Raw genomic sequence first — 21,436 nt, forward strand, 5'->3', positions numbered from 1 at the left:
TGCCCAAGGCCAAGCTGCCGATCACTTGCACCCAAGTACCTACATGCATGTACTTACAGTATAATCCATCTCAACGCAGTTCTTGAACAGAGTGAAGTCTTGGGCTGTGGCTCTTTTTTCTGTTGCAGACATGCGGCATTCTGCCGTATATACTATGGAAAAATGAATCTGCGGACTCTCCGTCTACAGCGCTAGGATTAACCTTGAAAGCAAACTTCATGCCGCCCCTGCATGCCCCATAGTTGCAATACCGCGCTTCAGGACAGTTTCTGAGGTGCATACGACCATGCTAAATTTCTTATCTCTGTAGTTGCCAAGCTTATTGTGTGGGTATCAAGTGTACTTAAAAGATACTTATACTAACGAATATAAAAGTATTACAAACTACCTTAGCAAAGTAGGGGTATGGAGCTATCTTCTACATTGTGTACTTTCATAAAGATTTTCAGTTTTTTTTTTTAAATAGAAGCGATTAGACTAGGTATTGGACTTTATATAGGTATCTAGGTCAAGGATGACGCAAATATATGCGTGCTATCAAACAGATATTGTTATTTGAGCGGTCACAGGATCCGCCCTTTTATCAAGCTCGCATGAGTTTGCTCAAGCAGTTTTTCCTTTTTCCATAGCAACTGCACAATTGATCATCAAGTTCATCATAGTCATTAGAATACCTACTATTCTATACTTTATCTTTGAAGGCTCCACCATGATTGTGGCAAAGTGATAGGAGACTTGGCGAATTCTTACCTCGCTCCGAGGCATGATACGGACATTATTTTAGTCCTTGAAGATCGTATCAACCCCTGAGAGTTTACCGGCAGATTGACTCGATAGCCAAATTGACTGCTCCCTTTCCACACTCGATTAGTGCGATCGGCTTTTAAGAGCGGCGCAAGTGCCGGTGCTATGGTCGGGGACTTCTGCCATACATCATCTTGGCTGGCATATCCAAGATGTTTGATACATGACAAGGCCACAGAGAGGTAGCCAATGTAACTCACTGTAGCTAACCGATCTACCGAAATGAGGCATGCTGCCTATTGATACCTAATTATGGCACCTGGGCTTTGCATTTGTTGCGTCAGCTCCCTGTACCGCCACCCGTCTAAGAGATACATGTCGGGAAGTCGCTGGGGCCCTGGCTTCACCTGCGCTCAGAAAGCAAACAAGGTTAGGAAGGATGTTCTAGAATATTTAGATGTGAAATCTCCTAACGTGTTCAAAGCTCATCAATCCAACATTTCGACTCTACGGAGTTTTCCAGCATACTATATACTAGTATACTTTTTTTTTTTTCTTTTCTCCAAACCGTCGCTTGCTCGACACCACACGACATCATCTATTATGGCCCATAAAGCACAGTCTCTAACATGGGACAGCCTACCTGCTCCTGGAAGATCCGAGCCTGAGGGTCAAGAACTTCAAGAGTTCTTTGTTCCCATTAGCGACGACACTACTGAGAGAGCAAGGCCTAGAACTAGCGCCACCAACCACACGCGAGTGCCTTCTGACGACGTGACTCGCACTAATACACCAACACACGAGAAGCAGCACGCAGACGACGAGGAAACTACCAAGGAACCAGTCGATATCTACGATCCAAATAGGCCGAAGCTATCTATACGACAGAGACTCCAACACTTCACGTGGGCTTGGTATACTCTACCGATGAGCGCAGGAGGGCTATCCTTGCTCATATTTGCACAACCTAATCAATTCAATGGTTTGAAAACTATTGGCTTGGTGGTTTATATCGTAAACATTATCATATTTTCGCTGGTTACATTGACCATGGCAGCTCGATTTGCCTTCCACACAGGCGAAATGATCCGCTCCCTTAGTCACCCACGAGAAGGCTTCTTTTTCCCGACCTTCTTTCTCTCCGTCGCTACAATCATTACAAGTACCCAAAGATATGCCATACCAGACAATCATGAAGGACTGAAATGGGCTATACAAGCAGCTTTCTGGATATACGTCGCTTTAACAGCCGTGCTAGCTATTGGTCAATACAGCTACGTCTTTGCTGTTCATAGCCTCAATCTCCAGAGCTTTATGCCAACTTTAATTTTGCCAATCTTTCCAATTATGCTTTCCGGGACGATTGCGTCTGTCATAGCATCAACACAGCCTGATATCGCCGCTATGCCAATTCTCGTCGCTGGGCTAACATGCCAAGGCCTTGGGATGTCGGTTGCCATACTGATGTACTCGCACATGATTGGACGCTTGATTCAGTCTGGTCTTCCGAACCGAGAACATCGCCCTGGTCTTTTCATGTGCGTTGGTCCACCAGCATTCACAGCGTTGGCTTTGATTGGCATGGCGAATGGAGTGCCTGGCAGTATCCAAGAGCTAGCGTTCGAGAAGAGCGTCATAAGGGTCATTGCAGTTTCAGTGGCTGTATCTCTCTGGGCCCTCAGCTTTTGGTGGTTCGGTATTGCCGTCGTTGCTGTTGTTTCATCGCCGCCAAAGTATTTCCATCTGGGTTGGTGGTCTATGGTGTTTCCCAATACAGGCTTTACATTAGCAACAATCTCTATCGGGAAAGAGCTGGCCAGTACCAGTATGCAGTGGGTGACTACAGGAATGAGCATCTGCATGGTCATTATCTTTGTTTTTGTCTTTGTTAACCTTGTACGAGCTGTATGGGTTCAAGATATCATGTACCCAGGAAGAGATGAAAATGTAGAAGACCATTGAGCTGAGACTGTTGAGGATGAGTCCTATGTCTAGAATCATTATACAGTGTTAACGATATTTTTTCTCTCTCTTCTCTTTTCCAATATTATCTATCCCGTACTTATTCGTCTTGCCATTTACCTCAAAGGGCAGGTCAAATTTAAAGGTCACATACCTAATTTTCTTATACTGACATCAAATGATTGCCCATCTTTCTTGCCGAAATAGGCAATCAGCATCGGCATTAGCTCCGGGCACAACTTTACCACCTACAACGAGGCACTGTATGATATCCGCATTGCCCACTTGCCACGCAGATAAATCCCGACGCTTAGTTCCCACAGCCTACATTCGCAAAATCTCCGCGGATTATATATCGTGATTTCCCTAGAATCTTAACCAGTAGATTGCGTATAGATTTATGAATATCAAGAATGCGCATTCAAAACAACAAGATCAATCGGCCGCGTGGCCTAATGGCTAAGGCGCTAGATTTCGGTTGAGAATCACCTCCTCTAGAGATTCCAGGTTCGACTCCTGGCGTGGTCGCTTCGATATATTTTTGTCTTTTTGTGGGTAGGTTTCGTGCAGTTAGTTTTTAAATACATAAAGGGTCTGAATATTTTGCTAGAACTGGAAAAAGATGGACAATGAAAATCAATATATGCAATACATGTAAATGTAACACCTCTATCCCTACTTAAATTATATATATATACTGCCAACGCATTTATTGAAACTCTTTCGCTGGGTGGTATCCCGGATCTCCAATTATCCATCCATCCGTCTCATTTGGCGTAAATTTAAAATAGTGACGGATGTTCCCAATATTTGTTTCCCAATTCTCATCCTTGTTGTTTTTGTCCAAACATTCGAGAATGGACTCGCACATCACTTTTGTTCGAGTTCTGGCCCACCACACGCTCTCGGAAAGAAGCCACCATGCGGTGGCGTAAAAAGTAAGCATCACAACACATGCTTCAGTTTGGTTTACGGCAAATTCTTCTTCAAAAGCTTTTGATGCCTTGGAGGGCCAGAAGAGGGTATATATCCGTATCTGAAGTATCAAGTGATGGATGGCATGACCGTTCCTTACAGCGTCCATAGTTTTTAAGAGAGGAGCTAGCCGATCAAAAGCATTGTAAGATCCATGGTGCATGCAGCATCCGAAAGAACCATCCGAAGTGGTTGGCTGAGCACCAAAGAAATATTCTCGAAAGTCGAATATAGTAACTAGAGCTGATTCCCAATCTTGGAATCCTTGGATGGTAGCGCCGGACAAGGGAGACTTGAAAATGCCATCAGGATAGCTTTCATCTTGTTTCGTGCTCATGATAACTGCTTTGAGACCTGCAGCAAATTTGAGCAGCCTGTCTGGCTCGCTTCTCATATCGATTTTGTCGTCTGCATATGCAAAGAAGGGCATGGACCAAGCATAGTGGACTAGCAAGAGAGAGCAAGCGATGACTACATCGTGATTGCAATTCTCTGTGCCTTGTGCCAAGAGACCCCTGAAACCAGAGAGAGTAAGGTCTAGATGATAGGCCATGGCTTTGATGTATGCAGCATTATCGGGCGAGATGCTATGCTGGTGAGAGGCGGATATCATTAGGATTGCATGCATAACAACCTCATCCTGGCTAGCATTAGCACTTATCGAATTATAAAAGAGTGCCCTTGACCAACGAACATTGAGTGCCAGAGGAATCACCCCATCTCTCCATACACAGGCGCCAAAGGCAAGTGTCGAGGCGGTGTGGTGATCAAAATGGTACAGGAGCTGTAGGACACTCATATCAAGGCCCAGTCCAAGAGATCTCGGGACGGAGCTATTGCCATATCTCTGACAGTGGATTTGATGCCGTGGATAGTTTGGTAACATGGACATGATGCTAAAGTCATACTGACAAGGTATACTTTTGGCTGAACATCTCGCGCAAACAGGCTGGAACTCATCGCACTGTAAGACTGTCAGTCAATTCTTGTCCTTCTCTCCTTGGAACATTTTAATGAATATTGAGACGTTGAATTTGATTGCCATTTTACCTTGACTCTGGATGATTTACATGCCAAACATCCAGCCCGAGACTTGACGTGTCGTCTCCGTTGGCGTATTTCACGTCCATGATCGTCTACTCGTGGAGTCGTAAGTATTGGGCTCTCTCCCGCTTTTGAGATGGCAAATACCCCAAAGTTTCCGGTGGGAGCCGCTGCCATTGCTTCGATGCACAGTAAAAGAAGAGGAAATTGCAATTATCGGATTGACTTCTGTATGGAAAGAAGCGTGAATAGTTCTTTAAATAAGTCTCGCTGGTTGAAGCTCGCTAGCGGCAGGGCGGCATGATGAAGTGCGGCCAAGATGCTGACACAGTGCTTTGGCTTTGTTCGGTTAATTACATACGTGTAACTCAAAGTCGGCGCTAGTTGTAGGGCTGCATTAGCGAAGAAATGTTAGAGTGATAGTTGGGACTCAATGACACGAATATGGATGATTGGTTAGCTGGTGATAGCTTAGCTTCAAGTATAAGAATGATAATGTAATCTTATATTCTGAATTCTCCAAGCGTCGTCTAGATAATAGTGCAGCTAGCCTATTCTCAAAATGGCAGATCGCTAATGAGCTACAAACATTCAATTGCCTTTAAGGTCGCGCTACCTTTTACAAAGGATGAGGCTTAGGTGCCTGCAATTTGTTAATATAGGTAGGATAGCATGTGTCAAGTTCCATGTCAACGTACCTGCGGCGGTGATACCCAGTCAAAGTGTCCCAATCTTTTCGTTGTCCAAGCATCTTTCGCATATTGAGTGCCTTTTGGTCCACCCAAAAATGTCTGAGGATATCCAAAGTCGAAGGGTACAGCATCCTCAATTGCATTCTTTTCTTCATCAGTCAGATCTATGCCCAGTGCTTCAATATTGGCCTTGAGGTGTTCGATTTTGCGACCACCCACAATCGGGAAGACATATGGGGCCTTGGTTCTAGCCCAGGCCAAGGCTATGCTGGTGATAGACGTGCCGCGAGCCAAAGCTAGCTTCTCCAGAGTATCAGCCATAACAGTCTTCTGGGGCTTGTCGACGAAAGGGACATTGCGACCCTCTCTAGCTCCTTGTTCCTTCTCAGCTTCTCGCTGGGCTGAAGTGCGGAAGTAACCCATTCCTAGGACACCAAATGGCGCCATAGCAATGCCGTCGTCAATACACATAGGAACAATCTCGCGCTCGATTTCTCGCTCGGCAGCATTCCACTGTCCTTGAAAGACAGAAAATTGAGTCAGTCCCTTTTGGCGAGCGTACTCGTTGGCCTTAGCGACAACCCAAGCTGGGGTATTAGAAATTCCTAGATAGAGGATTTTTCCGGCCGCGACGAGATTGTGCAGAGAGTGCATAAGTTCTGGGATGCTAGTTGTGAAGTCCCAGGTGTGAACATAGTACTAATAAAGGTTCGAAATTAGTTCATTCAGCAGACCAAGACACGTATCAAAAAGAGAAAAGAGGACAAAAACTAACCAAATCAATGTAGGATGTTTGTAGTGCTTTGAGACTAGCTTCGATAGATATCACTAGAGACTTCTTGTTGTTTCCACCATAGTTAGACTGAATCTTTGTGTCTTGGTTGTGCAACTGCCAAGCAGACGTATACTTGGTGGCCAAGATAATTTCCTCTCGGTTATTTCGTGCTTTCATCCATTCGCCGATGATTTCCTCTGACTCTCCGCATTGGTAGTTTCCGGCTCTAGGAACATTAGAAGTTAGCATATTTTTTTTTTCGTTGATGGATTGAAATGACTTTGGCAACGCACGTATCAATGAAGTTGCCCCCTTGAGTATAAAAGTAGTCCATCAGCGCAAAAGAAGCTTCTTTATCGCAGCTACCCATAATGTCTTCCCATGCCGTCCCAAATCCCATGCCTCCGAGGCAGAGAGGACTGACTTTAACTGCGGCCGTGGGTGACAACTGGCGATGATAGCCAAGCAAACTTTTGGCTGGAGGTGCAGGCGCAGGGAGGTTGTTGACCTTCTTCTTAGGAGCGGCGGACATGATGTATGATGGAGTGTATAGTAGTGTATAAATCAATGCAATTCTATGTTTTTTGGCTGAAGAAATCGTCTGGGATTCTTGATGGCAACGTCTCACTTTATATCTAATTCTTCAACCATGGGCTCCAGTTTCTTCAAGCACCATATCTCATTCGGTGTGATACTCTCTCGTATACCTAATTCGGCAAGCATCCCTACACTTGCGATATATCTCCGATATGCAATACTACAGTCAAAGAAAGTGCGAGATACAGTATATTTTCATCAAATGTTAGCGGTCATCGTCGTATACCAAATCGGGTATACGAGGCAGAAGCGTACTAGTGTGCTGACTGCCTCCACTGGAGAGATCGATCCATCCAGCATTCGCCTAGCTAAAAATTTATGATGTGCTGGCCAGGGGAGTCATAAGAGGTATCTCTGCAGAAAAAGAGGAAACACCCTATTTCATAATTAAGTATATCATACGGAGCTCCTTTTATTTATGAGTCACTAGTCATATGAGCTAGTCGACCAAATACCGTTCTTAGGTTAGTAGCTACTATGCGGATAGCAAAGACATTACCCCTAATAGCGATGCTCATAATCAAGGGGCTTCTGCTTGTGCTCCATGTCATTACGCGAGATACGAGGGGCGAAGGTACACCGTAGCGCCCATCAAGATTTTTAAGGCTCAACCAATTGTACTGTCAGCGGATTTTTCCCTTTTCAGCAACAGATTTAATCCATATATGCTCTAAGCATATTAAATACACATATCAAATACCCCGCCCACACATGAGGTCAGGCTATCAAGTCCTCATGCTGCGGATATAGGCCAAAGATATACTCCGTAAGGGACTCTAAAATTTATCGGATTTAGTGAAAATTCCGTTTCATGAGACTGTCGTCTATATCGTCTATATCTCCAATTAATTGATTACCGAAAGCCATCCAGTAAATGCGCAGATGAACTGTCAACTCCTGCAGTTGTGGTTCTCTAAGTAGAACAACAAAGAGACTCGCCATCACTACAGGAGCTACGGCAAGTGAAAATAAGTGAGCACATTATATTTCTAGTATTTTGGTCATTTGACATATAATGGGGGCAATCAGGAGGCATCAAAAGCTTCAGAGTCGGGAAACATGCAATGTACACGTAGTTTTATCACAATTTGTGTTTCTTCACATCTGAACGGATTCACACTAGATTCGGGATTATTTTTGAGATGTAGATTATATTAAGAAATGAATACATTTCTATTGTTGCAATTCAAGCAGCTGAGAGAGCGTTGGGCCAGAATTTATATTCTAGAACTCGTCTTGTTCGATAGATGTTGGGTTTGCTTTGCGTTCGACAAATCCATCAATAGTGTGGCGAAACAATCCCCTATTTAGTCATCATTGAAAGAAGGAATAGACTTATTAGATAGAGAGACCTACGATCTAACTCTTCATGTCTACAAGCATTTGGCGTTGGCATAACGCAATTGTGGACGAATAGGCTGTAGAGCCTCTCGAGCATTTTTTTGGATGTAGAGCAATAAGCAACTGCGATTTCATTTAAAAAATAATCCTATAGAGTTGATTCATCTGCTAAAATTAATTGCTAATTATTATGTCCCCCACTGAATCACTTATCCAGTGGTACACTCGAATTTGGTCCGTTCATCACAACATGAATATTGCTTGCTATTACTTTGTTTCTTGACTCTTTAGTTCTTGATGAAATCATCAGACCCGGCCTTATGGATTCGCCCATTGATCATGATGACATTCAACTTATCATGATTTTGAAGGATTTCAATATCCTGAATAGGATCTCCGTCGACCAGGATCAAATCAGCGTAGTATCCGGGCCTAATCTTGCCGAGCTCATGTGGGCGACCCATTAAAGCTCCCACTCCCGCAGTAGCCGCTATGATGCTTTCGTGTATAGTCATGTCCAGCAACTTGTGGAAATGAACGAGGTCCCGCGCATATGTACCATGCGGACACCAGGCGAAGCCATAGTCACTGCATTCACGTTGTTAGCACAGAGTTGGCTATTACTCAATTGTCTCGAACGAATAGCAGTGTAATGGGGCAACTCACCCTCCTGGCAGAACGATAATTCCACGGCGATGCATCTCCCTTAATGCCGCAATAGCGATTTCAGTCTCCCTCTTATAGCCCATGGTCTCTGCAGCGTTGAAGCTATATCCAAAGGGCTCAGCATCATAGAGAGTCGCCCAGAGCCAGTTAATTGCAGGAGCGACGACAATATGGTCCTTCTTCTCCTCGAGGAGCTTCATGCCTATCTCTGACATTTAGCATTAACAGACACCAATCCAAAACTAAATTTTAAATCGTACCTTCGTCACAAGTATATGAGGCGTGGAAAATAACGTCGACGTCGTATTTTGCGGACTGGATGACAGACTCCCGGGCTCTGGCATGGGTGCAGACTCGTTTACCTAACTTGTGCGCCTCCTCGGTAGCTATCTTGGTTTCCTCCTCTGTGTAATAGCAGTCTTCGGCCGAACGAATCTCAGTGATAGCCTCCCCGGACATACTAAGCTTTATATTATCAGCGCCAAGATCTGCGATAGACTTGACAATGCGGCGGAAGTCTAATTCTTGGTTAGCCAAATATCGTGCTACTGGGCTGTTGAACTAACCATCAACCTTGTCTGCCATGAAACTGATATCGGGACTCAGTTCGCCATCTGTTTTGGCAATCTCACGCGCGTTTGCAAGGGAACGAGGCCCGGGGATAGATCCGGCGTTGATAGCATCCCGAACAGCTATGTCGAGGTGATCTTTTGCAGCCGCAGCACCAAAGCACCTAGCGGCACGTAATTAATTACTGGCTCGATTTCTACAAAGATGGGATACTTACATAGTATAACCAGAGTCTAGGTAGCACTTCGCATTTTGCTCTGTCAGCAGTAAATGCTCCTCGGCATTCATTTTCCCAAGCTGATTAATATCACCACCGTTCCAAGTCATGTGTGTATGGGCATCCCCGAGACCAGACATGATAGTGCGACCTTTTCCATCGCATACAGTAACACTCGGGTCTCTCTTCAGTTCAATTTCGTTGGGAATGTTTCCAACGCGTACGATACGCTCACCTATTTGTATTAGTTGCTCTTTGCTTTAATAGTCTGAGCACTTAGGCACGAACCTTGGATGTATACGGAACCTATGTAAGGTTCGCGACCGCTTGACTCGATAATATTTACATTTACAAAGAGAATTTTGGAGGCCGGGTCCGTACCCTGAATTTCGTAGTTTGGTGGCAGAAGCTCGGGCTTGACTTTGTACGCTTGGATGGGGTCTACATTTCGTGGTGGTCCCTGGTAAGCCTGCTCAGAAGTGGTCTTGAGATTATCCAGTGAAAACGCTGGCCACGAAACCATGTTTAAAAAATTTTCTTTGGTTATTTGAAAAATAAAGTCAATTGTATAAGGGCAAATACAGAGAAGAAGCTTGTACGCTGATTGTAAATACAGATCATACAATTTTATCTGTGAACCTATATGCTTCAACCCAAAACAGCGAATGAATTCCTACAGGATCTAGGTAGGATGCACTTTTGTCCGGACATAAAATCCATTGATTCCCGGCAAGCGGGTATTTGTAAAAGAGGGACCGTAAGAGAAATATTCACGTACAATAGTGAAACAAAAGCATATTTTCTCATAGCCGATGACACCCCTTCCTCATGTGTATGCTAGTTCGACAATGAGTTGGCAGAGCCATTTATATCCTCTTGTTGAATACTTTTCTCACTGACTATAACAAATAGCTGCTCTGAGATATCTGATGAGAAAACCGAGAAGTAAATGAAATGCTATACTGCAAGTTCGTTGTAGTGCGCGTAATAGTTGTAGCTTATGTATGCTGATTATTTGCAGATTGTTTGCACTTCCTTGCTTTTATTACCCATTTGTCAGGTCATATAAAACGCGGGGTAGAGAAACGTAGATGGGTAGCATCGCTTAGGTTACCGTTGCAGCTCAATGTATATAAGAGCTGCAGGAGGCAACGATTAGCGAAAGTACCATTTACGGAGTAGAAAATATAGTATAAGGTAGCTATTATTGAGGATCAGAAAAAGCACCATAGTGAAAAGTATGGAATCAAATTAATGATCGGTTGCATAGCTTATCATAGCGAGAAACGTGCTCTTACCTCAAGATTATAATATAATGAGAGTTACTTTAGGCGTTTGCAGAGTACCGACTTGATAGCATGTTTGTAACTCTTGATACTTCTAGGTAAGCATACCAGCTGGTGAATCGAATTCTTTTTACAGGAGGCAATGGTTTGATTTAACTCCTAAGATACATATATAGTGTAGAGATTGTGTCAAACATCTGTATCGACTCTCGTCTGGAGCGAGCCGAGTATTAATTCAGCTAGAGACGCTTGAGGGTTATCAAATCGTACAGTTAATGTAAGCAATAGAGGCGGCAACTGGCAGTTGGAATTGCACATGCTTTATTATTTCGCCTTCCCCTTGTCCACTTGGCTTGCCATTTGTACCTCCCAAAACTTTCTATACCTCTCCACACTCTCTTGACCATCGCCTTTGTCTTCTAGCACACATCGAAGCCACTCTTCATCAGGCTCTGATAATATGTGGCAGTCAGGCACTGCACCAGCATCGAGCAGGATCTGAACAATGTCCCAATTGCCCGCAATAACGGCCGCGTTTAGGGCACTGCAATATTTCCCGCTTCGGGCGTTGACATGGGCTCCTTTGCTTAACAGCAAGCTGACGGAGGCCGTTTTGCCTGAGTATGCTGCTGCCTGTAAAGCCGAGCCGTATTTTCCACCTTGTGCATTGACGTTGATGTTGGAGCAAGTCTCGAAAAGAAGCTCCGCCCCGGGGGCACTAAAATACACAATTTTGCTCTCGTATAGTATGTCTGAATGTACGGTAAACGCCATCTGGAGGGGCGTGCCGTATTCACCGATTACAAGATTGGGGTCAGCACCATGCCGAAGCAAGAGTCGAATCCTGCTGGCCCAATCGACCGAGCGATGCATACCCCCTGCATCGTTCCAATCACTGCTATCTTCGTCTGTTGCATCGAACAAGTCTGTAATACTACTTGTATCTTCATCCCAATAAAATTCACTGCTGTTCCAAAAAAGCCGCAGTGAAGCGTGGAGGGCCGAGCCATAGGAGCCATGCGGGTCGTTCACATCAACGCCCAGCTCAAGCAATAGTCTCACCAGGCCATCACCCGCACTCTCTGACTGCGTAGCTGCGTGCCAAGCTCCATTGTTTCGCGCATGGATATCAGCACCATGTTTGAGGAGCAAACGTACTACTTGAGTATGACCTCCTGCGCAGGCAGCCTGGAATGCAGTGCCGTGGTAACCGCCTTCAAGATTCACATCAGCACCGTTATCAAGCAGTAGTTGCGCTATCCATGAATCTCCGACTGCGCAAGCTGCTTGAAGCGCCGTGCCATATCGTCCACCCTGCGCGTTCACAGCAACGCCATGGTTGATCAAGAAGCGCACTATGTCTCTGTATTGTATAGCGCAGGCTGCCTGGAGCACCGTCCCATAATAGCCACCTGTGGCATGCACGTCAGCGCCATGGTTCAGAAGCATCTGCAGTACTTCTAGATTGCGCGCCTGGTCAAATGTAGCTATGCACGCTGCTTGCAAGGCGTTGCCGTACTCTCCTCCTTGAGCATTCACATCAGCGCCTTTCTCTAGCAGCATCTGTACAATATAATTCGGGACGTGGCAGTTCCCGCAGGCCGCCTGTAATGCCGTGCCGTATTCGCCCCCTTGAATAGAGACATCAGCGCCCTGATCAATTAAAAGCTTTATGACTTCGGCAAACTCTTTCTTATTGATTAAAGATGCACTATTGCACGCAGCTTGTAGAGCCGTGCCAAATCTACGCCCCTGAGCGTTAGGATCTGCGCCGAGGTTAAGTAAGTACTTGATTAGCTCAACATTAGGATCGCGCTGTGCTATTGCCGCTTGGAGTGGGTAGTCGTCCTGCCCAGCCAGTTCATTCACGTTTGCACCTCGGTCGAGCAGCAGTTGGGATACCTTCCTGTATCCAAATCGTATTGCCACATAGAGTGCCGCTGTTAGAGAACTGTTAGCATCCATACCGACACCGGCGCCGTTGTCGAACAGAAAACGCAGACAGTCTGCAATATGTGACTGTCCTCTCCATGGAAACCATGATTCGGGATTGTATTGTATCTTTCTGAATGGACTGTTGACATCTGCTCCATGACTCAAAAGAAGCTTGAGCACATCAAGATGGCCACCCCATAGCGCAGCTCGCAGCGCTGATTCCAATTTACCAGCAAGTGTATTAGTTTCAGCGCCGTAATCCAGTAAAAGACCTACAATGGCCGCATCTCCTTGCTCTGCTACCCTTGCTAAACAGTCGTGCATTTGGGCGCCATTATCCAAAAAGAGTTTCGTGACGCTCTTTCGACGACTAATCGTCGCATGACGGAGCCCCTCATCTAAATCCACTTGCGTGAGATATTTGCTAACACCGACACCACCTGAAATCAAGATTTCAGTGAGTTGGCGGAAGCCCCGTAAGGCAGTATAACAATGAGGTCGCCAAATCAAAACTTTGTTTGGATAATAATTGCCAGCAATAGTGACAAGGCTCTGGCTGCGGATTGACAGCGAGAGAACAGCATTTCGTGAAACTTCAGGTGGCCAGGATGCCTGAGGAATCATTTCGAGATGCTCCGCCCAGTTACGGGATGCGTATTCCATCAATTTCTTCTTGTAATAATTGTTATGCTGATTGAAGTTCGATATCCTTGTCATTGAGCTTCTATGTAAGTGATAGGCGAGACACAGGCGTCCGATATGCATGTGAGCATCAGACTCCGTAAATGCAAAGCTAGATGCAGGGCCCTGAAAGATTCGGTCAGATGTCAAGTACTCTTTGATTGAAAAGTGAGCCAGTCAAACATGGAGATCCTTTCTGCGTTCTCCGCGGGTTTCCCAAGCATTGCCTCCTTGGACAACTATAAGTCCAGGAAAGTACTTTAGCACGTCTACTGGAGAAAATAGGGGAGAAATCTCCTCAAATCCATCATTAGGCGTAGATGGCAGTACAAAGATCTCGGCAAGCAGACCAATCTTTAGGGGCTCAATTGAACAGGCAAGCCATTTCAGCGATGCTATAACTGGTGGTTTGAAAGCTTCATCTATATTTTGGAGCATTCTGTTATAGGTCAAATCAAGTCCACTGGGTAGATCTTGGAGAGCTTTGCGGACGGCATCCGCAGAGGATAATTTCTGCAAGTTTTCGAATTGACAGCGGATATACTGAAACCTTAATTGGGAGTGAGCGAGACTATTGCTGGTAAATTAAGGCGTGACTTACATGCCATCCGCTTTCTCCATCAGCACACTTTTTGTTTCTTCTTTAATACTCTTTGGCCATGTATCGTAATCAGCATCGGCCAAAATGGAATCGATATACTGCGCAATATCATTGTTAAGGACCCCGATTTGGTAAGATAAATCGATCTCTTCTGCCCAGGGCATGGATAGAAAAGGTCTAATGGCCTTGTCTATATCTACCTCCTTGCGGCTTGTACAAAACATGTGAAGGCTATCGGGCGCTGCTTTCAGGATATGGTGTAAGCTATTAAGGAGCTTCTTCCTTTCGTCGTTAATCATTGGACACTCATCCAAAGCATCGATAATAATATACACAGCTGAAAATCCCTGCATAGAGGCGATTAGCGCTTCTATTAACGTTTCTGTATCCGGACGGCCACCCCCATGTTTATACTCGCCAAGGCTTTGGATAGCCTGTGGTATATGTGGCCGACGAGCACTAATCTGTTTTATGAGAGATGAGAGCATTCCATCGACTTTCTGCTTCTGGGAGTCGCTAAAGCTAAAATAAAAATAAGCGAGCACACTTGCAGCATTCCTCTTGTGTTGGTCCTGCAGATGCTTGATCACAGAAGAGCTTAATATAGACTTCCCAGAGCCAGCTACAAAGCTGTTAGATAGTCCGAACGGATAAATAAAATAACAGGCAGCTGTTCTCTAGACATACCTTTCCCATGGAGCCATAAAAAAGACTTGAGCGCGATACTCTTCTCCCACTCCTTGAATATCTTTCTCCGATTTATGAGCCACTCGCTCGTCCCATCTATGTGCTTATGGCGAGCACTATTATAAAGCTCGGTGTGGTCAATATTGCACAGCCATTTGAGCAGATCGATACGGCCTTTCTGATCTTGTGCCTCTCGAACAGCTCGCTCTAATTTAGAGACGTCTGTCCCTATGGTAAACCAGAGGCTCATTGCTTCCTTGTGCCGGTTATGGGACGCCAAACATTCATTGTCGTACTGAATATCGCGCCATATCACACATAATGTAGCAAACGTAGTCTCTTGTGCACGAATTTCATCAATCAGCTGGTCCCAATCATTTCGCTTCATAATATCTAGGCAAAAGCGAGATGCAGAGCTGTCAGTAAAGTAGCAGTAAGCCCTGGCTTGAAATTTCAAAATCTGTCGATAGAGCCGTTCTAAACCGTTCTTATACTCGCGGTGAGAGTGTTGAAAAGGCTGATCCTCGTGAGTCTTCGACCCATAGCGACGAATGTAGAGCTCTTCTCTCATTCGGCTCTGAGCGATAAGGGTTGAGATGAATTCTAGCCCTTTTGCCAAGGATGCCATTTGCGTTGATGGATTAATAAAGAGCTAGAGTTATTATTAATAAGTTGTCTCTAGCTACACGTATCTCGCAACTTGACTTACCGGCAGCAACATACTAATACCAGCCCAAGCTAAAAGATGTAGAAGAGTGTAGACTCATGGCGTCAGCAACATATTCGTTGGTCAAACTCACAATCCCTAGAATAGGCTGCACGAGATCTCTGACTTCGACCTCAGAGCTTCTAAACTTCAATTTCCATGTATTGGCATTGACCTCATCCATTTTGTACTTCAAGATCGTCTGTATTCGATCTCTTATGCTGGCGTTTGACATTGAGCCTAACCCGGCGACCATATTCCCTTGGAGCTTTCTCTCATACTCTTTGATGAGCGCGCCATCTTCTTCTCGCAGCTTCTCATATGCTACATTCCAAAGTTCTTTGATTGGCGCCTCATCGGATTGGACCTTGACCAATTTCTGCTTCTGGGACGCAGCAGAATTGGAGTCCGGTGTGCTATGCTGGTCCTCGGATCTTAGCCATCCTGGTAGCTTCCCTTGGAGATTCTTTAAACTTCGTTTCAAGCCCCGCCGCGCCATCTAGTATTGGTTGCAATGATATGATCCGAGGGCTGTCTAAACTCCGAAAGTCGCATGCATTAAAGTGTGAGGGCGGTCGGTTGGCAGGGCCCCGCCCGAAGATACGCTGGGCATCAATGAGCCGCCTTCTCAGCCGATCTCGTACATGTAGATACTAACTGCAATTGGACCGCAGCTGAGGCCTCATACAGGACAGAGGCAAGTAGAGAGCAAAACATGAGGAATTATTTAAGCTTTTGCAATTGATGAATGGCTTCTATTGCTTACTATATAACAATGTTTAATAATGCGTAGGAAGCTCTTGTATGATGCTAGGATTTCAGCGTCATATGATGTAAGCACACGTATTTTGACTTGGGGGTACTTTTGGTTCTTTTTTTTTCTTTCTTGCTCCGTCGTGATAGGCGACGACTGGCGACATGCATCAATGCCGCCAGTGCTAACCTCAGGGCAAAGGATTGGGCCAATAGTCGCAATTGTACAATTACTCTAACGGAACCAGCTGCTTACAAGGGATGTAACTGTTACAAGGGACCAGGTTGTAACACCTTCCCTGATGCCATTGCGGATACTTCTTTGCCTGTTGATACGTATCTGTCAGTACGTATCACAACGCATCTCCCAACTGTTTGGAGTTTTATGAGCAGCTGTGTAACTGGTCACCGCACACAGTAGAAACTGGTACACTCAGTTACGTGCACAATCTGTGTTTAAAGACGAAGACGTCATACTTAATTGTAATGTCTCTAATCTCATTTATTACATTATATTAAGCTATTTAATATCTAAAGTATAAGTAATATTATTCATCTTTCGTCAATTTAATAAGAAGCTTATTCTTACTATTTATTTTTTTTATTTCTTTTATATAATAGTTGTAGTGCTTAATTATTAGATATTTATACAAACTTCTGTCTACACCAAGGCTGGTGCGCAAGTCACGTGTCTCCATTTACACAGGCTGGGGGTGATGACTCAGCCCCCAGACCCGATCTCGGCCGCTGATAGCCACTAAACGAGACACCTCCAAAAATAATCCTCGCACCCACGTCAAGGATTGTTTTGGGTAACCCAGCTGGACAACATCGTACAGCACGTCCTTCAAGCCTCTTTGTTTGACATCCCTAGCTGCCAATTGGGCTCAATAGTTATTAGAATTATGCTATCTGCTACTGCTTCGGCCATGCGCTTCGGCGCTCGCCGCATTAGCCCCCGAGTCGTCTCGACTCTTATCGCGCCCAAGCCCAAGGTCTCCCTCGGCCAAAGCATCAACTTCGCGCAAGCTCGTTGTCTTTCCTCTACCAACCAGCTGTCTTACGCTGTCAACACAAACCCAAACCCTCCCCTAGGCATCAAGAATGCCTCTAATACCACCCCCTCTCGAATTGGCCTCATTGGAGCCCGCGGCTACACAGGCCAAGCCTTGATCGATCTTCTTAACGAACACCCCATGATGGACCTTCGATATGTATCTTCTCGTGAACTCAAGGGTCAAGAGCTCAAGGGCTATACCAAGCGCAAGATCATCTATGAGAGCTTATCCCCCGAGGAGGTCGCTCAGCTGGATAAGGATGGCAAGGTCGACTGCTGGGTTATGGCTCTTCCCAATGGTGTCTGCCAGCCCTTCGTGGATGCTCTCGGCCAGTCTTCCAGCTTGATTATCGACCTCTCCGCCGACTACAGGTTTGAAGAGAATGGACCTTGGAGTTACGGACTTTGCGAATTAAAGCCAAGAAGCAAACTTGCTCAGTCAAATCGTATCAGCTGCCCTGGGTGTTACTCTACTGGCTCACAGCTTGCCTTGGCGCCCATCTTGGAGCATCTTGGAGGAAGCCCTCAGGTTTTCGGCGGTGCGACTCCATATTGACAATGACGAAGCTAGGAAGCTAACTGGAAACAGTTTCTGGATACAGCGGCGCAGGCACAAAGCCTTCTCCTAAGAACGACGTCAACAATCTCAAGGACAACCTTCTTCCCTGTAAGAGCCTAGCAAGAACTCTGCTTCCAGGAAGGAGGAAGCTAACATGGACCAGACTCGTTGACAGGACATATTCACGAAAGAGAAATCAGCCACCATCTTGGTGCACCCACAGCATTTATGCCCCATGTGTACGTGCCATATCTCCCCCACCCTGCGTATTGTAAGACTAACAATGGTCTAGCGCCTCCTGGTTCCGCGGTATTCACCTGACCGTCAGCATCCCACTGAACAAGGAGATGACTTCTCGGGAGATCCGTCAGATCTACCAGGAGCGATATGCTGGCGAGAAGCTGGTTAAGGTCGTTGGCGAAGCCCCGTATGTGTTTCCTATTAGAGTGACAGATTGTTTCCTGTACTAATGGCTATGAAGGGTTGTCAAGGCAATCCAGGATAAGCACCATGTTGAGATTGGCGGATTTGCTGTTGACAGCACAGGCAAGCGTGTGGTTGTCTGCGCCACGATTGACAACCTTAACAAGGGCGCTGCAACACAATGCTTGCGTAAGTCTTGAACAGCGACGACGAACAACTGCAGATTTGTTTTGGCTAACTGTTGTAATCAGAAAACATGAACCTCGCCCTCGGATATGACGAATACCAGGGAATCCCCATCTAATAACTAACACGAATAAAGTGTATTAGTCCCTGGGCAACACTCGACCTCCATCGTCTTAAAGAAGGGCGGACACCTGTTTTATATTAGAAATCAGGGACGCGCGAATTTTCTTTTCTTGGTTGACACGTCGGGGACGCGCCTTTGAATTGGCTTACACGCAACACACACATCCACGGAAACCACTATTGACACCACGGAGCAAGAGCATGTCACGGAATCATTTAATCCAGCCGGCACGACCCTGTCTTCTCTAGAACAAGGGCTCTGCCGCAGCTAGGGGCCATTTTGCGTAGCGAACGCGTGTTGTCTTTTCTATCTTGTAAAGAGAATGGGATTCTCTTTATATCCTATGCAACCGAGCCCAGCCCAATACAACTATTTATCCTAGCTTCCTTCCTGAATCGGAAGGTAGACTGCGAAGCCTTGTTATATATATATAAGCTAATAGTAGCTACCTTTATATAATTTATAATGGGTGTTAAGTAATTGTAACAGATAGAAAGGGCGCCATCTCCCTTTACAGCAGCTTATAAGGGATTCTCCCTTGCCTATTACAGTGATAAAGCATGTTAAGCTAAGCTAAATTGTGCTTGGGATGTCTTTGAGTGTTTGTTTCTGGGTTGACTTTACAGGTGAGTTCTCTTGATCATGACAAATTAACTTAATTCAAGTCCTGATCTCATACAAAACGAAGCTTACGCATATCCATTTGAAGTCTCTTCATATGGGTACTCTGTAGCATCTCATATAGTAATTGACCTCTACGCTAGAGTGAATTGAGAAGAAAGTTTTTTGTATATTATTGTTACATATTATAACAGTTTAATATTTAATGTTATCTGTTCATCATTTTGCATTTTGTTAATCAAGGAGCTCATTTTTCTGTATCGAATATCTAGACGCCCTATATACACTCACCTTTGGCAAAATCGGTGCGCTTAACAATCTCTTCTATACTATCTAATTTCACTTCCATCTTTCTAAACCTTTGTTTTGCGGTGAAACATCAGATCCAGGTATAACTCGTAAAACTTCTCCTTTTCCTTTCTTTGTCAATCTCTCTCCTGCTTCATTAGTCGCCACATTTATTACCCCCCCACTCCCCTTTTTAAGATCAAACGCCTCTCTTTACTATGGAAATTTATAATGTGTTCAAATGCAATCATCTCTTTAGCCTTTCATTTCGACAGTAAAAATTAATTTAGTTGTCTGTAACGAGTATTACTTACTACATGAATTGGCGAAGAGCCACTATTCCAGTACTCCCAAAGCTTTATATACAGCCGTCACGTACTCTCCATCTCTCCCATGTGCCATTATTTTATGTGACATCTGATTCATAGCATATGTAATTGTGAGTTTCCTGTCGACGTCAAAGACGAATATCGATCCACCCCAGCCTCCCCAAAAGCCAACTCTCCCAGTTGGCATAAAGCTTGCAGCACCTCGACCTCCGAGCCCATACCCAATGCCAAAGCTCACAGGTTGTCCCATTACTAAATCTATGCCGTCCGATTGCTTTTGGAAGATGAGGTCAATCGTCTTTTGAGACAGTAGCTGCACCCCGTCAACTCCACCACCGAGCGCTAGGACAGAGTAGATCCGATTCAATGCGCGAGCATTTGCAAATCCATTGAAAGAACCGAGGTCTGCCTTTCGGATTTTTTCAGTATTGATGAAATTTGGACTGAAGACAGGATTGGTGAGCGTCTTAAATAAAATTGACCCTGGTTCGGGCATAGCCTGAGTTGTCGGTTTGTCTTTATGCGCAATGGCGTTGCTCGTGCGAGGAATATCTTTGTCCGAGAGGCCAATCTGGAAATCAGCGTTCAACGGACCTGCAATCTCCTCGGCGACGAACTGTTTTAACGTCTTGCCTGTAACGCGTCGCAAGACTTCGGCTATCAACACTGCAAAAGTGACTGCGTGATATCCTGAAGCTGTGCCGGGTTCCCACAGAGGACCCTGCGCTGCAAGCTTAGCTGCAAGAGCATCTTGGTTAGGCAAGTCGTCAAAGCTTATCCTGTCCTCCCATGCTGAAAGGCCTGAAGTATGAGACAGGAGATGTCGGATCTCAATATCTTGCTTCCCATTGGCCGCGAATTCAGGCCAGTATTGAGCAACTTTTGCATTGGCATCCACTAAGCCGCGATCGATGAGCATCAAAAGAGCAAGGCTCGTGACTCCCTTCGTGCATGACCAGACTCCGGCAATAGTATCAGACTCCCATGGACGGGTGCATTCTTCGTCAACGTATCCGCCCCAAATATCAACAACATTTTTGCCGTCTATATTCACAGTGATGGAGGCTCCAACGTCAGCTTTGGAATCCAGATTTTTTTGGAAAAGCCTCCGCAACTCTTCGAATTTGGGATCGTAGTTTCCATGGACTTGTGCCATCGTAATTAGAGTGGTGCTACCTAAGTAGAAGACGATTATAGAGGGAATGAGGCCCCAAAGTAAAATTTCAGGTTGTATTAAGATAGCTACTCAAGCTCAGCCGAACAGGAGATGCTGTCCTAGTCCATTCAATATATATTCCAAGAACCCCGCGAAATCCTACTCTGATTTCCAATAACATTGTATTTACAAACCATAGCCCACAGTATTGTATTCGTGGAGGGTAGATTACCCCCGCATATGCTAGTTCTATTGCTGCCCAGGCGGAGAGAGTATTTTCAACGCACCGTAGGGCTACTAGTCACGTACTATACAGAATCGGGTCATATACAACTACCCAAATCTGGGATTTCTAAGCTTATTAAGTTAAATCCGGGGTAGTTCACCTACCATAGACTTGAGATGACAGAGGCGGAGCAAAATAACACAATAGGCAATTTTCCATAGAGAGTATAGTACCT

At 45.1% G+C, this 21,436-nt stretch overlaps 9 protein-coding genes and 1 non-coding gene across 12 annotated transcripts; 3 read left to right on the forward strand and 7 right to left on the reverse strand.

The window, feature by feature from the left end:
• Positions 1-900: 900 nt before the first annotated feature.
• TrAFT101_006804 (uncharacterized protein) lies at positions 901-2,951 on the forward strand. 2 transcript variants are annotated; one of them, XM_066127880.1, is made up of 2 exons: positions 901-1,173; positions 1,229-2,802. In XM_066127880.1, the coding sequence occupies exon 2, from the start codon at positions 1,348-1,350 to the stop codon at positions 2,704-2,706; it is 1,359 nt and encodes a 452-aa protein (XP_065983993.1). In that variant the 5' UTR covers positions 901-1,173; positions 1,229-1,347; the 3' UTR covers positions 2,707-2,802. The 2 variants fall into 2 exon arrangements, with proteins under 2 accessions (XP_065983993.1, XP_024758453.2); XM_024908528.2 differs by having other exon boundaries at positions 901-2,951.
• A 196-nt stretch (positions 2,952-3,147) lies between these two features.
• Positions 3,148-3,234, forward strand: TrAFT101_006805. Its single transcript has one exon. It is a non-coding gene; the product is annotated as a tRNA-Arg (tRNA).
• A 138-nt stretch (positions 3,235-3,372) lies between these two features.
• On the reverse strand, positions 3,373-5,001 carry TrAFT101_006806 (uncharacterized protein). Its single transcript, XM_024902675.2, has 3 exons — positions 4,732-5,001; positions 4,376-4,645; positions 3,373-4,321 (listed from the first exon to the last, which is right to left on the reverse strand). The coding sequence occupies exons 1-3, from the start codon at positions 4,900-4,902 to the stop codon at positions 3,416-3,418; spliced, it is 1,347 nt and encodes a 448-aa protein (XP_024758454.2). The 5' UTR covers positions 4,903-5,001; the 3' UTR covers positions 3,373-3,415.
• Positions 5,002-5,235: 234 nt separating this feature from the next.
• On the reverse strand, positions 5,236-6,724 carry TrAFT101_006807 (uncharacterized protein; the record flags this gene model as incomplete). The annotated part of the gene is made up of 4 exons (XM_024900721.2): positions 5,236-5,368; positions 5,424-6,116; positions 6,193-6,418; positions 6,486-6,724. 4 exons carry the CDS (start codon positions 6,722-6,724, stop codon positions 5,345-5,347), a joined length of 1,182 nt encoding a protein of 393 aa, XP_024758455.1. The 3' UTR covers positions 5,236-5,344.
• A 1,524-nt stretch (positions 6,725-8,248) lies between these two features.
• Positions 8,249-10,562, reverse strand: TrAFT101_006808 (uncharacterized protein). Of its 2 annotated transcripts, XM_066127881.1 has the most exons (7): positions 10,362-10,562; positions 9,872-10,043; positions 9,584-9,818; positions 9,363-9,529; positions 9,057-9,314; positions 8,797-8,998; positions 8,249-8,718 (listed from the first exon to the last, which is right to left on the reverse strand). In XM_066127881.1, exons 3-7 carry the CDS (start codon positions 9,721-9,723, stop codon positions 8,418-8,420), a joined length of 1,068 nt encoding a protein of 355 aa, XP_065983994.1. In that variant the 5' UTR covers positions 9,724-9,818; positions 9,872-10,043; positions 10,362-10,562; the 3' UTR covers positions 8,249-8,417. The 2 variants fall into 2 exon arrangements, with proteins under 2 accessions (XP_065983994.1, XP_024758456.1); XM_024902676.2 differs by having other exon boundaries at positions 9,872-10,562.
• A 631-nt stretch (positions 10,563-11,193) lies between these two features.
• On the reverse strand, positions 11,194-13,428 carry TrAFT101_006809 (uncharacterized protein; the record flags this gene model as incomplete). The annotated part of the gene is made up of 1 exon (XM_066127882.1): positions 11,194-13,428. The coding sequence occupies one exon, from the start codon at positions 13,426-13,428 to the stop codon at positions 11,194-11,196; it is 2,235 nt and encodes a 744-aa protein (XP_065983995.1).
• Positions 13,429-13,662: 234 nt separating this feature from the next.
• On the reverse strand, positions 13,663-15,161 carry TrAFT101_006810 (uncharacterized protein; the record flags this gene model as incomplete). The annotated part of the gene is made up of 3 exons (XM_066127883.1): positions 13,663-14,035; positions 14,087-14,708; positions 14,774-15,161. The coding sequence occupies 3 exons, from the start codon at positions 15,159-15,161 to the stop codon at positions 13,663-13,665; spliced, it is 1,383 nt and encodes a 460-aa protein (XP_065983996.1).
• A 334-nt stretch (positions 15,162-15,495) lies between these two features.
• TrAFT101_006811 (uncharacterized protein) lies at positions 15,496-15,978 on the reverse strand (the record flags this gene model as incomplete). Its single annotated transcript, XM_024903353.2, has 1 exon — positions 15,496-15,978. One exon carries the CDS (start codon positions 15,976-15,978, stop codon positions 15,496-15,498), a length of 483 nt encoding a protein of 160 aa, XP_024758458.1.
• Positions 15,979-17,012: 1,034 nt separating this feature from the next.
• On the forward strand, positions 17,013-19,098 carry ARG6_2 (Protein arg-6, mitochondrial). The gene is made up of 6 exons (XM_066127884.1): positions 17,013-17,828; positions 17,879-17,956; positions 18,012-18,087; positions 18,141-18,275; positions 18,330-18,460; positions 18,523-19,098. Exons 1-6 carry the CDS (start codon positions 17,138-17,140, stop codon positions 18,573-18,575), a joined length of 1,164 nt encoding a protein of 387 aa, XP_065983997.1. The 5' UTR covers positions 17,013-17,137; the 3' UTR covers positions 18,576-19,098.
• Positions 19,099-19,738: 640 nt separating this feature from the next.
• On the reverse strand, positions 19,739-21,417 carry TrAFT101_006813 (uncharacterized protein). The gene has a single exon (XM_024908529.2). The coding sequence runs from the start codon at positions 20,973-20,975 to the stop codon at positions 19,827-19,829; it is 1,149 nt and encodes a 382-aa protein (XP_024758460.1). The 5' UTR covers positions 20,976-21,417; the 3' UTR covers positions 19,739-19,826.
• Between the last annotated feature and the right edge of the window lie 19 nt (positions 21,418-21,436).

Source organism: Trichoderma asperellum, chromosome 4 (genome assembly GCF_020647865.1).
Source record: "Trichoderma asperellum chromosome 4, complete sequence".
Lineage (NCBI taxonomy): Eukaryota > Fungi > Ascomycota > Sordariomycetes > Hypocreales > Hypocreaceae > Trichoderma > Trichoderma asperellum.

What these genes read in the sequence shown, in the direction of transcription:
- TrAFT101_006813 (XM_024908529.2), bottom strand. Translation starts at nt 20,975, where the DNA reads ATGGCACAAGTCCATGGAAACTACGATCCCAAATTCGAAGAGTTGCGG.
- ARG6_2 (XM_066127884.1), top strand. Translation starts at nt 17,138, where the DNA reads ATGCTATCTGCTACTGCTTCGGCCATGCGCTTCGGCGCTCGCCGCATT. An exon ending in CAAGGACAACCTTCTTCCCT is followed by an intron (nt 17,957 to 18,011) that starts GTAAGAGCCTAG and finishes AACATGGACCAG; the next exon opens with ACTCGTTGACAGGACATATT. An exon ending in CGCTGCAACACAATGCTTGC is followed by an intron (nt 18,461 to 18,522) that starts GTAAGTCTTGAA and finishes TGTTGTAATCAG; the next exon opens with AAAACATGAACCTCGCCCTC.
- TrAFT101_006806 (XM_024902675.2), bottom strand. Translation starts at nt 4,902, where the DNA reads ATGGCAGCGGCTCCCACCGGAAACTTTGGGGTATTTGCCATCTCAAAA. An exon ending in GTAAATCATCCAGAGTCAAG is followed by an intron (nt 4,646 to 4,731) that starts GTAAAATGGCAA and finishes ACAGTCTTACAG; the next exon opens with TGCGATGAGTTCCAGCCTGT. An exon ending in TGATTCCTCTGGCACTCAAT is followed by an intron (nt 4,322 to 4,375) that starts GTTCGTTGGTCA and finishes AATGCTAGCCAG; the next exon opens with GATGAGGTTGTTATGCATGC.
- TrAFT101_006808 (XM_024902676.2), bottom strand. Translation starts at nt 10,106, where the DNA reads ATGGTTTCGTGGCCAGCGTTTTCACTGGATAATCTCAAGACCACTTCT. An exon ending in AGGTTCCGTATACATCCAAG is followed by an intron (nt 9,819 to 9,871) that starts GTTCGTGCCTAA and finishes TAATACAAATAG; the next exon opens with GTGAGCGTATCGTACGCGTT. An exon ending in CTAGACTCTGGTTATACTAT is followed by an intron (nt 9,530 to 9,583) that starts GTAAGTATCCCA and finishes ACGTGCCGCTAG; the next exon opens with GTGCTTTGGTGCTGCGGCTG.
- TrAFT101_006804 (XM_024908528.2), top strand. Translation starts at nt 1,057, where the DNA reads ATGGCACCTGGGCTTTGCATTTGTTGCGTCAGCTCCCTGTACCGCCAC.